This window comes from Gavialis gangeticus, unplaced genomic scaffold (assembly GCF_001723915.1).
Source record: "Gavialis gangeticus isolate Ggan-Ray unplaced genomic scaffold, GavGan_comp1, whole genome shotgun sequence".
Taxonomy (NCBI): domain Eukaryota; kingdom Metazoa; phylum Chordata; order Crocodylia; family Gavialidae; genus Gavialis; species Gavialis gangeticus.
The window spans coordinates 34262621-34276482 of record NW_017729028.1 but is presented as its reverse complement, the minus strand read 5'-3'; the positions used below and the strand labels follow the sequence as shown (position 1 = coordinate 34276482).

Sequence of the window (13862 nt, the reverse complement as noted above, 5' to 3'; positions counted from 1 at the left end):
ATTTCAATGTACATTAAAGCATCACTAAAATAATGTGCTCTTTAGCTAATGCACATTAAACTAAGCTAATGCACATTTTCCTACTACTTCACAATGGAGGTAGTAGATTTAATGTGCATTAACTAAAGCATGTTAATGCACATGTAGACACACCCTCTGCTCCTATTACCTAATTCCACATGCAGACTCCACCCCATTCTACTAGAGACAGATCTATGCAGTGATCTATGCATTCATGAGCTCCAAGCTCAACTATTGCAATTCATTGTACCTAGGAATGTAGTTACAGATGCTGAAGGCATAGAGAGACATGGTAATGAGAATGGTGGGGTGGGAGGTTGGAGAGATTTAGCATGACTTACTTTAAGCAGAGTAATGGTTTAATTTGCATACTCTTCTCCATAAATGAAAGCTAAACCACTGAAATTCCCCACCTGTTTCATTCAAGAGGAAATCATTGTGGTTTGGCTTCTGTTACTGCAGGATAAAAGCCGACAAATTAAACAGCTATAATGGATCAGCTGACGTGCACTTAGGGACTAGTATGTCTCCGCAATGCTGTAATTAGTATAACCAATTGCCAGTCTGCATCCTCAAGAAGCTCCTACCAGTACAGAAAGGCTGGACATTGGAGACAGTCTGCTAAGTAACATCAGCTTTCACTCAGTGCTTAACTCTCTGCTTCTGCTCCACATTGACTAGAGAGATCAACTTAATATCTGTCTTGATGTTACAAGACTTCAGAGAATAATGAAGATGTTGACCCAAAGAGGCACATCTGGGAGTATAGGAGACCGAACTACCTTTGGATCTATGCCTAAACTGGTGACCTGCCATTAGAGGAGGCAAGGGTGATCAGGAACCTCACTGCATTTACTTTGCCTGGTGGTAGACAAATATGATACCTACATTTTAACCTCCATACCTGATTCACCAGGAGAAAATGGATGCCAAACATTGTTAAATCATCACTAATATGCCCCCTTTTGCATGTGTGTATGCCATTAGACAATGAGACCTTACAACACCTTTCAACTCTCTTGTGAAATATGAATTTTCATTTCCACCTAAGAGAAATTTTACAGTCTTTGCACTCTCCTTAGAAGGAGAGCACATGTGCCGGAAAGCTTGCAAATATTTTTTTTTGCAAATATCTAGTTGGTCTAATAAAAGATATCACCTCTACCAAGAGTTCTGATTCCTTTTACCATTAGACAGAACATAGGAAAACAGAAAGTCAAGTCTTCCTTATGCATACACATACACAGCAGACAAAATCACCAGTTGCACAATCAATGAGTAATAGCTTTTCAATTATATCTTAGAAAGACATGTAAATCCCCAGTGGACATGTTAATGGGGGTTACATGTGCATAAGAGAGAACAAATCATTGCATGTTGATCTGATTTCTAATGCTGGGTTGTAAACCATTTCCATGGAAATACTTTATTCACATCCACAACAGAACTACTTGTTTGCCTGTGAAATTAGACTGTTGAATATCTTGCAGCAGAAAAAGGATTGGCTGGCTCCTCTTGCAGCACAGCCACTTGATTTGCACTGCTTGTGAATGCTGTACCTTTTTATCTCATCTCCTACTCTCTTAAAGGCTGAATGCTTGCTCCAAGTCCACAGCATGGGTTCAAATCAATTTTGCTGGAAAGGACAAAGGTGCAAGCATAGCCAAGGCCACCAAGCTAGATTTCTTGGAGGAAACTTGTCAGGAGAGTTTCTCAGGGAATAAAGTGCAAACAGAGCCAGAGACAGTGATAAATTTCCCTTCTGAACAATCAATAAAACTCCCTCAATCCTGCTCAGGCTCTTACTGTGGACACAAGGGCCATAATTACATTGTCAAAAACTCAAATCACCCCAGCTGACTGAGACCCCCTTTAAAACTGACACATGATTGGCAGGCAGTTTACGGGTGGCGCACTCTGATTGGCAGGGGAGTTGGCAAAAGCCAAAGGCAACAGTGAAATTTCCCAATCTTCTGCAACCACCGGAGCACAGGACTGCCACTCACAGGGAATTCTGGGAAGCCCTTTGTCATATTAACATATCAAAGAGAGCAGCTGACAGCGCTTACTAAACAATGTGAACTCAACCATAGCTGTGGAACATTTTGCAAACTTTCCAATCTGAAAAAGAAAAGAAATTAAATTGCACTCCATCCTGTCTTCGTCGAGACAGCTGAGAATTTAAAAGCTGCTTATTTAATGATTTTGATCTGTGATAATATATATATATATACATACATACATACATACATACATACATATATATATATATATATATATATATACATATATATATAGAAAAGAGATGGTTGACGTGCTCTCCAATTTATTCTATGCCACAGGCCAGACTGGAGCTAAATTGGAACCAGAACAACTTATTTCTGTTTGATGTAAGCAGTATGAAGCCAGCAAGAGAACACACTCCTTCCGGTCTTATTTTCTAGCGGGCTTCCACTCTTTTAGTGCTAAACTGTGGATTACATGGCTTCAATGAAGCTTAATTGTAGCCATGCACTGGGCCCATACATTACACAGAGCTCATAAGTGAGTTTGTGGCAAGTCTGGATTTTGCGCATCAGTGATAAGAAATTGAAACTCGGAGTCATTTCCACTGATGGGCTACACCAACTTTACCTTCACCTTGCTCTGCACAGCGAATGTGTTCTCGCCTCCTACCTATCCCCTCCTATTGTCACCGCAACTATAAAACTGTAAGAAACGATAAGTCTAAATATAAATAATTCCAAACACATGAGCTTTTGATACATTCGAACCACTCCCATTCAGTGGGACTACTTAAGACAAGCAGGTTTGCCTGGCAATTAGACAATAGCCAACCATGGAGGCAATCACTATCACAGTTTTGTGATCACAGTGCTGTGAAGCAATCAGAATTTAGCCCTTAGATTGCAAATTCTTTCTTGTTTTTGGCTTGAAAGCAGCACCACTAAGAATTATATCATTGTATAAATATTAAAGCACAGCAAATAAAAAGAGGAAGGCCAGAGCAGGAGGTGGGATTCTACCGTGGGCCTCTGAAAATGAATTTAATTGCTTGTTCTATAAGGGTCCTACCGAGATCTTGGGGAAGTAATTTCTCCTTAGCTGGTATAGCATGTTGTGCTATCATGGGAGTTAGGCCAATAACCCCAGTACCAAAACCCAAGAAAAAAGGAGCCACCCATTAAGTAGCATTACAGAGTGCACCTAGAAGACAGTCTTCACTCAGTCAGGCAAGGAGATTCATTTCCTCATTCCAATCAATTACTGATCTTAGACAGATTTTCAGACAAGAACAAGTTGAGGTCCCTGTCTGAAAAAGTCTACAGCCAAGAGTCAATTCCAGATAGTTTTATACAGTCAAAATTAGGGCCTGAGAAAAAGCAGAGCCACTGGCACAGCTGTTTGGGCACTCTTGGTGCTCAGGTCAGGAAAAGGGCCAATGTGATCCCTATTTTCAAGAAGGGGAGGAAGGAGGATCCAGGTAACTATAGACCGGTTAGTCTCACGTCTATCCTCAGGAAAACCTGTGAAAAAATTAAGGATCACATTTGTGGGAGTCCAGTGGGGAAAGCAATGCTAAAGGGCAACCAGTGTGGAGGCAACTAGCATGGATTCATAGCAGGTAGATCCTGCCTGATTAACCTTGTTTCTTTTTATGACTAGGTCACAAAATGCTTAGATGCAGGAATTGAGGTGGATGTCATCTACTTGGATTTTAAGAAGGCCTTTCATATGGTATCTTATCTTATTCTTACAGATAAACTGAGCGGCTATGACATAGATGATTACACCATCAGGTGGGTGGCAAATTGGCTTAGGAGTTGCACCCAGAGAGTGGTGGTGGATATGTTGGCATTGACCTGGAAAGATGTGAGCAGTGGAGTCCCTGTTCAATGTCTTCATCAGTGACTTGGATGAGGGTGTGGAAAGCACTCTATCCAAATTCCCAGATGATACCAAATTATGGGATAAAGTGAACAAACTAGAGGGTAGGGAATGAATCCAAGCACATCTGGACAGGTTGGAAAAATGGGCAGAACAGAATAAGATGCAGTTCAATAAGGACAAGTGCAAGGTGCTGCACCTAGGAAAAAGGAATCACCAATACACTTGGCTAGGGAAGGACATTCTCAGCAGCACCGGAAAGGATTTTGGGGTCACTGTTAACTCCAAAATGAACATGAGTTGTCAATGTGACAAAGTGATCAATAAAGCTAACCACACTTTATCATGCTTTGGCAGGTGCATGACAAACAGGTCCAAGGAGGTGATACTTCCCTTTTATGCGTTATCAAAGGCTACCATGCCACTAGTTGCTCTAAGGTATTTCTCTGATAAGACTGTGCCCTGTACCCTATTCCAATCCTACTCCTTGTAACTGATAAAGTCCTCCTCTGTACCTAGCATGGGAAACTTATTGGGAGAGGGTCTACATTATGCCTTGGGGTCCCCTTCGGCTGACTAACGGACCACCATTTGTGCTTCAGACTGAGGGAAGCACCCCAAGTTCTTGTAGTGGGTCGAGTACCCCTCAAGGACTACTAGGTCTGTGTTTCCCATGGGGCACAGGGCCAAAATCAGTCCAGACCCTGGGTGGTGGCAACGTTACCCCCAGGCTTGCAGGTGTACTCCAGGAAGAGGGTCAGCCAGATGTGAGGCACCCTCAGCGAGGCATTTGGAGCCTGGAAGGTGGTCTCATGCAGTGAGGCAGTTGGCTCAGTGCTGGAGCACCCCGTACTGTCCCACCACGCCACCTATTATATTAGCCACTGACACTGGACTAAGGCACTTAAGTGTGATCCTTTTCCATGTTGCTTTCCAACATTGTTTAGAAACACAAACAAAGCTATTCCTTTTTTTAGACAAAGCAGCATTGTATATTCATCAACTCACCATGTATAGAAAGGCTCCCATTCCTTACTGCCAGAAATTTGGCCCCAAATGGAAAGAAGGTTGGGGTATGAAGGCTTCCATAGAGATGGATATGTGCTTTGCAACAGAAAGGTGCATTTGGAGATCCCACCTGGAGTTTTCCACCATCAGATACCAGAATGTAATGAGCATGGAGTCCTACAGGGCCAGGCCCACCAAACAGGAGCTTGCCACCTACAATACAACAGAAAGTCAATATGCAACAGTCATTCCTAGAGACATTTGATATTTCATATTCAAAGAAACTGCACACAATGAATCTAGATGGATGACATTGGTTAGAGTAGGGGATCAAAGGCTTCTTGAGCCTTAGACAATTCCTAGCACTACCACAGACTTTCACTGGGGACTCAAGCAAGATACACAGGCTGGGATTTGCAAAAACAGATAATTACTTGGGGCTCTCCCTACATTTTAACCAGAGTGGGGTGCCCAACTTTTACCCCTTTGACAAACCCAACCTCAACTTCTCAGTGTCTCTTCTCTCTAACCGTAAGATATGGGTGGTATTGCTTTCTGGGTATGAATTGCCTCTTTAGACTGTAAATTCACTGGGACAGAAAAAAAGAGCTTTGGAAAACAGGAGGCATGTCTACACATGCAATTAATGTGGCTGAATAAACTTCATGCGGAGCTAATTAGTCAGCTCCACAGTAAGCGTCTCAATGTAGACGTACCCAGGAGTTAGCAAACTGAGCAACATCAGAGGTCAATGGAACCCAGTACTTCCACTTTGATGGCAGCTGGCACCAGATGCATTAGCTATTATAAAAGGACCTTTGTTGGTACCAGAATAACCATCTAATCCTTCTTTGAACCTTGCTAAATCCTTGGCCTCGGTGACATCCTGTGGTAATTGGTTCCACCAATCAATTACATATTGTTGGACAAGGCATTTCTCCATTTTGAATTCACTGCCTTTCTGTTGAATGTCCATTTTGGTGTTGTGTTATATGAACAGATGAGCTGCTGCAACATTTACCTTCTCTGTAGCACTTGATTGTTTATTCCCCCTCTTAAGTCATCTCTCCTTTCAGGGAAACAGCCCTACTCTTTTCTGTCCCCCTTCATATGCCCCAAAGCATTCTCTATTTTTAAGGAGTATCAATCAAGGCTCAAGTCAATCCATAACTATTGGAAGTTAGGAGGAGACCTCTGTAAGGTCTGGAGCACTCCACATTTACCTACTATGGAATTTCTTGTTCTTTACTTTCCTGCAGTTTAAAATAGCACATCCTGCCATTTCGGTACAGAGGTATGTCTATAAGTTTGAAACAAGGGGGTGGAAATCACAGTAGACAAAGTGTGCCCTGTACAGCCTGAGACTTTTGGCAGGAGATCAGGGGGCTACTAAGGGTTGGACACTATAGTCTACTTAAAATTAAAGAGAAAAGACAAACCATTTAAATTAATTACTAGAATATGAGACTAGCCTTTAACCTTTGCCTCTGTTCAGCAAGCCCGGCTCAGTGATCTACTGCCAGTATTTTACCAAGGGCTACCCACACATTTTTCTCCTCTTAGACTATGTTAAATTCCACATACTTGGAGCAGGTGTATTTACACAGAGTGGGTCTAACAGACTGCCAAAGCTAGTTCTTTATTCTCCCATTTATGGCCACTTGAAGTCAGTGGGACTTCTCAGCATGCAGAAGGGCTTTGCAAGCAGGCTAGTTACCCAAAGCATTTTCCTATACTGGTCACAAATATATTTCAGTTAAGCTCACTTAGCTGGAAACAGTCTTTCTTTGTTCTCACAAACCATACTGAATACATATTGATAATGCAGCACAGAGTCAAACTTCTCTTGTTCAAAACTGAGACGTCTTCTCTACACGCATTTAAATCAGACTGAAATCAGGTGTATTCCAAATGCAAACCATTTGATATTCAGAAACAGATAGGATTCAGAGGGATGTGGACAACCTTGAGAGGGTTCAGAGGAAGGCTACTCGTATGGCTGAGGGCCTGCAGGTAAGACCCTATGAAGACAGACTGAGGGACCTGAATCTCTTCAGCCTCCGCAAAAGAAGGCTGAGAGGTGATCTTGTGACTGCCTACAAACTCATCGGGGGGAGGGAGTCAGCAGAGAATAGGGGACACTCTGTTTACCAGGGCGCCCCTCAGGATTACCAGAAATAATGGCCACAAACTGAAGGAGAACAGATTTAGATTGGACATATGGAAGACATCCTTTATGGTAAGGGTTGCCAACATATGGAATGAGCTTCCAAGGGAGGTGGTGCTTTCCCCTACCTTGGAGGGGTTCAACAGGAGGTTAGACAGGCATCTGGCTGGGGTTACTTGACCCCGGCGCATTTTCCTGCCTGGAAATTTATGAAATCTATTCATAGTAGAGTTTAAAGACAGGAGGCACAACTGAATCACCTCACATTGGACTTGGCATTTGTAAGAGTTATTGAATGGGAGAAGGGGTGAGTTCCCATGTATTCAGCCAAATCATTTAAGTTTAAAACATGCCTTAAAGTAAGGTACACAGTCCTCAAAGATGTCTCAGCCCCTTTCCTTATAGTTGGCTCCAAAGTGTTATCAGCCTCATGGTTAAAAGTGGGTATCGTCTGATTTGAATTTGTCTGGCATCAGTTTTTGGCTTGTGGTTCATGCTTTCCCAATGAGGTGGAAGAGCCCTCTAGAACCCAGTGCATTGTCCTTGTGAAGGTACCTGCATCTGCTAATCAATTAGATTTTCCCCCCTTTTAATTAGCTAAACAGATTGAGCCCTTGAAGTTTTTCACTATTGGGCTTTTTCTCCCAGCCTTTCTGGTTCTTTTCTGCACCTTTTTCAGTCTTCAAATTCCTTTTTAAAATACTGAACTGGGCACATCAATTCCACGCCTCACACTAAGATGAGTTCAGTATACTTATGCACTTCTCTCCTGCTTAGACATCCAAGGACTAAGAGAATCACAGAGAAGTTGGGCTGGAAGAGACCTCCATAGGTCATCTAGTCCAACCTCCTCCCTGAGGCAGGATCTTCTCTATCCAAACCATCCTACACAGTCCACAATCTAAACTCTACATCAGATTGAATTAGTTTGTTCTGTCACATGATTGTATGGGGAGCTCAGGCTAAGTTGCTTGTAGACAATGACCCTTCACTCTGTTTCAGTGTAATACATCCACACCATCAATATGACCTGCATTCCTTGTTTCAAGGGGCATACCTTTACGTGGCTATACAGGAGACCCTCACCATTCGCAGAGATATGTTTCAGAGATCCTCAGGAATGGGGAAATCCATGAATACTGTACTGCATCATCTGCACTGAAAACTTATTTGGACTTGTAACTCTTTTCCTCGATGATTTTAAGAAGCTCAGGGGGAGAATCCTACACTGCTTCATGGTCTGCTGATGCCAATTCCCCCATCAACTTTACATTATCTAAGCTGTGCCTCCTTTTAAATTTCTTGAACCACCCCTTACTTGCAAAGCGCAGTAACAAAGTGTCATCATGCTGTGCGGGGAGAGACTGTGGGTTGGCACGGCACACCGCGAATATTCAAAACCCAAATCACAAATCCACAAATAGTGAGGGTTGTCTGTATTAAAATGTGTTTTGGTTTAATGTGCCCAGCTGACAGAGCAATTCAAATCACACTGTAGAGGTACCTTGTCCTCAGTGTTATTGAGCATCCTACCAAACTGATTTTCTCTTTAATTTAACGGTGTTGATAAACATGGTAAATGACATCCAACTTAGTCCTACTCTTTGCAGACTGATTAGAAATCACTCCATGCGATGATGGCTTCTTGTTGAAGTATGTCATCTACCCAGTTCATACATCCCTGTCATGTGTGATTTGTTGATATGATGTAGTGCTATTTGGTTTTTTCCCAGAATGCCATTTAGTACAGAGTTATTCACCTTACAAAAGTCTAAAAGGAAGGATATTTTGTGCCCAAAAGCTTATCTAACATCTCTCCCAACTATGCAACTGACCCAATAACAGGTATCACCAAAAAACTCCTGCTCTTCCATATTTCCTGGCCCATCACTGCTACACAAAAACTACAGCCCTACTAATTGAATCCTATGCAGTTATCCTCAAAAAACAAACTAGCAATCAGCTCAAAGAAGGAAATCAGATGTGTATGATAAGTTATATATTCCATAAAACTACACTGACTGTTTTTAATGATATCCCTATGTTCTTATTGTTTATTAATTAAATATTCTATTGGATTTTCAATTATTTTCTTGAAGATTGGTTCAGGTTCATTGGTCATTACTTACAGAGTCCATTCCCCTACTCCTTTCTAAATATTGACACAAAGGGCATGTCTCCACATGCATTTTTTTTAACTAAATTTAATGAAGTGATTTTTCTCAGGTGTTTACATGTGCAGGGTCTGGTCTTGCAACTAAAGTTAGTGCACTTGGCTCTAAGCCCTGCCATGTGCCCCTAGTGACAGGGCAGACCCAGCACTAAAGTTAGTGCCAGGTTGCATTAGTGTACTTTAACTAACTGTGACTAAATTTGATATCTGCATTTGCAGTAATCAAATTTAGGCATAATTAGTCTCATTTTGTCATTTTTAATGTGCACCAAGGGCACACGTGTAGACGTGTGCCCATGATGCACATTAAGTTAGGCTAATGTGCATTGACATATGTCAAACAGTAACATTTTTCTAGCCTCCAGAAACCTCCTTGAAATTTCAAGATGGTTAAAAATTAATATCAGCCCACCAGACATCTACTCAGCCAACTCTTCAAGGAATTTTGCGTGAAAATAATCCAGACCAGCTAATTTAAAGACATACATCCCTTCATCTACACCTAACTGAAGTTTAGCATCCTGATGTCTTTAGCTTCCTTCCTTTATCATTTTTTTCACACTTCATGACTTCAAATGTGTGTTGATTGCCAAGAAGTGAACCCAGGTCTCTCCAACCCAGGGAAGTGTCCTCTACTTTGGGCTAAAGAGACACACACCCTACTGTTTGCTCTCCTCTTGCACTCTTGACTGCCCAATAACCCAGCTATAACAAGACAGCAAGAGGAAGGCCTCACCCAGACTAGTCCAATGCCTGGCACTTACAGTACTGATCTGGATTATAACAAAATTTAGGTAGGAAATGGCCAAATTCACCATTAGTTATTTAGGGAGCACTGAATCTTTGTCTCGTTAGTCATGTCCAGTCTGTGTCTTTTTGTTTATCCTGTATTCCTACTCTACATAAGTGGTCAAAAAGAATATGAGAATTGCTCCTAGATAGAGAGGGTGATGCCTAGTTCTTGCATTTCCCAGCACCTAAGCACACAAATAAATGGTAGCAATCTACCATGCACAGCAGCGCAAAGACTTGCAAAATCAAGGCGACCACAGCGATGAAAATCTAGTACAACACTAGGTCTTTCCTGTGAGGCAACTCCCTGGCCCTCAAGTTAGAAGTGTTGAAATGGCACCAGCAGTTGAGCAATCAGTTAGTGCAGATCATATGCACTGCCACTTCATATCATACAAGCCTAATCAATTGGCATTTTTAAAACTCCTGAACCTGACCATTTCCCACAGTGATATCAACAGAAGCTCAGCCCTTCTGAAAACCAAGCCATAAATAGAGTTGAGAGTGTGCTGGGAATTAAAAAAATGACAGCTTAATAAAAAAAGAGAGAGAGAAAAGACTGGCAAAGATTCAAACTCAGTCATTTAACCAATCCAATTATAAAATAAACTATATCCAAATGTACAAGCATTTATGTCCAATGTTTATATGTTCACCCTCATCACCAGCTCTCTGTAGCTACCCTCTTTGGACTTTATAGTCGCAGAATAAATACACAACTGCTGCTTTGAAAGACTTTAAAATAAAAAGCTTCACTTCCTTCTTTTATAGCACTTGACCCCTTCTTCTGAAAGCAGAAAACGAGAATCTCTCTCAGCGGAGCCTTCGGCTGTGACCCTTAAATTGTTTGTTATGAATGTACAAGGAAGCAAGGAACGCCTTACAAGTGACCTTGGGGTAATTTTTATAAAAATCAATCAACTATTGTTATGATGGCCTCCCCACCAATCCAAACAAATACAATTAAACCCATAATCACTTCTGTACAGTAACATTCAGACCAACCCCGTATCTTTCAGGTTGGGGGGAAGGGAAAGAAACCTTTTGAGGCTATTTGATGTTTTTGTGAGAACATCCAAACCATCACTTCTCTCAATTAACCTAGCAATTAGCCTCTACCTCCAGGGCCAGAAAGAAGTTTCTTTTCTTGTCCTCCTTTAAAAAAAAAAAAAAAAAAATCACTGCATTTGAAGGACCTCCTCTTTTCCCAGAGGGAGAGAAAGAAATACCAGAAGAAAATATGGAAGTTAAGAAAACAGACTAAAAAATGAGGTGAGGGGCCCACACTTTTCCATTTGGACCACCTACCACATCAAAATAATGATGAAAGGAGGAAGAAATGCAGTACAAGAGTGCCTACTTCACCAAAATAATGATGAAGAGCTTGGTTGCACATAGAGGATATTTCTGCTCTGAAGTCTCATGTGAAACAGAGGAGAATGAGATCAAACGTAGAGGAGGAAATGCAATAGTGTCATTTCAATGTAGAGTGCCCTTGAACAGAATATAGGCATTGCTGAACTGGGCTAAACCCGTGATCCACACAGGGTGCATCTACACTAGACTTTAAAAGTGCAAAAGATTCATTCTCCTGCGCATTAGCACGTCACGGTGAAAGCCATGCTAATGCAATAATGTGCAGTAGAATGAATCTACTGCACATTAGCATCACTGAAAAGACATGTGCCAGTGCTACTGCACGGTAGTGCTGAGTACTGTGCATTAGGCCTGTGCAAAGCAGAAAGTATTTGCTTCTGATACGGATTCGGCGAGACAGATTCAACTCACTGAGGCCCGGCTTGAGCCAGCAGCTCCAGGAGAAGCTGCAGGGAATGATTGGGAGCTGTGGGGAAGTCCCTGTTCATTCCCCCAGCCCCCAATAATTCCTCCCAGCCCCCGAGGCTTCTCCCCAGGCTGCCAGCTCAAGCCACGGCTCCTCTGGCTGCTCCCCCCTCCACCACTGGAGCAAGGCAGGCAGTGCTGGTAGTCCTTGGAGAAGCTGTGGGGAATGGTTGGGAGCTGGGGGATCAAGCTGGGGGGAATGATCAGGGGCTGAGGGAACAAATAGGGGCTTTCCCCCAGATCCCGGTTCAATTCCCCAGCTCCTGATTCGATCCCCCAGCTCCTCAATCATTCCCCGCAGCTTCTCCCAAAGCTGTCAGCACCGCCTGCCTCACCCTGGCGGGGGGCAGCCAGGGGAGCAGCCAGACGAGCCATGGCTTCTCCCGGGGCTGCTGGCTCAAACCGGGGTTCACCCGGCTGCTCCCCCAGCTGCTGCCAAAGGTACTGCCTGGTGCCTGCCTGCGCAGTCAATGGCTGGATCTCCAAATTGATTTGGAGCCTTCCGATCCTATTCGCAGAGATTAATGGGTCTCCCAATTTGATTCGGATTTGGAAAGTTGGCCGCCATATTGGGCCGAATCTCCTCCGAATCAAATCAGCTACCGAAGCTTCGCGCAGGCCTACTGTGCATTAAGTTAGTACCTGTTATTACAGATACTAAACTGAATGTGTTGTAATTGCAATGCATTAATGCATTGTAGATGTGCCCACAGTCTCGCATTCATAGTCTGACACCGGCCAGTACTAGAGACTCCAAGAAAGTATTCCTGCAGCTGGTGTTTATGGAACAAGTTGCTCAAGGGAAGAGTTCATCCTGAACCCATCAGTCTGAGGGTGATTGGTACCCTGAAGCATGAAAACTCTCTTAAAATTCTGAAACTGCTCAGTGTCTTTGATTGTTTTGGGTCCTCACCAAGCTGGTGCATTAGTTCTCCAAGAGAAGTACTGTAATCTTTGCTGGAACATCTTGTTAAGCTGTAGGAGAACCAGCAAGAGCATGAGAGCATCTGTCATTGGATCGAATCCAGCTTCTCTATACAGGGTGAGCGACATATCACAAATAAACTCACTGAAGAAAGAGGGGTCATTTTAAGAGAGCTGGTTTTAAATCAAGAATGCAAAGTGTTGAGAGAGCAACAAAGAACAGGATTTGTTCATCCATGTAATTATTCTCTCACATCTTATCAACAACTGTGGGACTATGGAGCACAACAGAAAAATCTTTGCCAGCAGAAAAGGATCTGTTGATGTTTGTAAGGTTCCCTTCTCCATGGACATTTTCCCCTCTCTTCTGCACATATTTCACATCCTACCATTGGATATGTGAGGAAGGAGTTTTTCATGGAAAGTGGATGTCCTTCTATGACCAATATTCCTGGAGCCTTGGACCTGTTATTTCCAATTCCCTTAACTTCTGCCTTTTATGACAATCCCACAAAACCCGTGTGACAGGCACTTAATCTTGCAAGTTATATTCCTGGCATATATCCCTGAATGGCAAACAGCAGGAGGCAACTGCTGGCGCTGGAACATCTCTACTTGAACAACTGATCCTACATAACAAGACTGCAGCTTGCTGGCCGACTGCTTTCTATGCTCATTCTCAGGCTCTAAAGGTGTGCCTGTTGGGGTCAATAGCAAAGGAAAACAAAGATCCTCCTCTGTAGACATTTAGAGATGCATGGTTAATGGTCCTTAATTAAAGACAATAGACTCATTTCATGGACCTGTTACACGTGCCCTGTTGACATGCTTGCATGAAACGCAAATGAGCTATAAAGGTTCAGGACAGGCAGGGCACCTGCAGAGTAAGGCACAAAGGAGCAAAGAGTTCATTATATTGACTTAACCTTGAAGGCCGCCTAAACTGAAGGAGTCACTCTATGTCCCACAGCATATGTTATCCTCCCTTTGTGACCACTCCCAACACACATTTCGGTCCCAATAAGACAACACTTATGTATTTGAATA

The 13862-nt window shown here is 42.7% G+C and overlaps 1 protein-coding gene across 13 annotated transcripts in view; it reads right to left on the bottom strand.

The window, feature by feature from the left end:
* Nucleotides 1-13862, bottom strand: part of PKHD1 (polycystic kidney and hepatic disease 1 (autosomal recessive)) — a 484191-nt gene that overhangs the window by 288234 nt on the left and 182095 nt on the right. For all 13 annotated transcript variants that reach the window (XM_019520930.1, XM_019520934.1, XM_019520940.1 and 10 more), the window contains one exon: nucleotides 4918-5130. In XM_019520930.1, the coding sequence (XP_019376475.1) occupies nucleotides 4918-5130 (213 nt within the window). The remainder of the gene's footprint in view (nucleotides 1-4917; nucleotides 5131-13862) is intronic.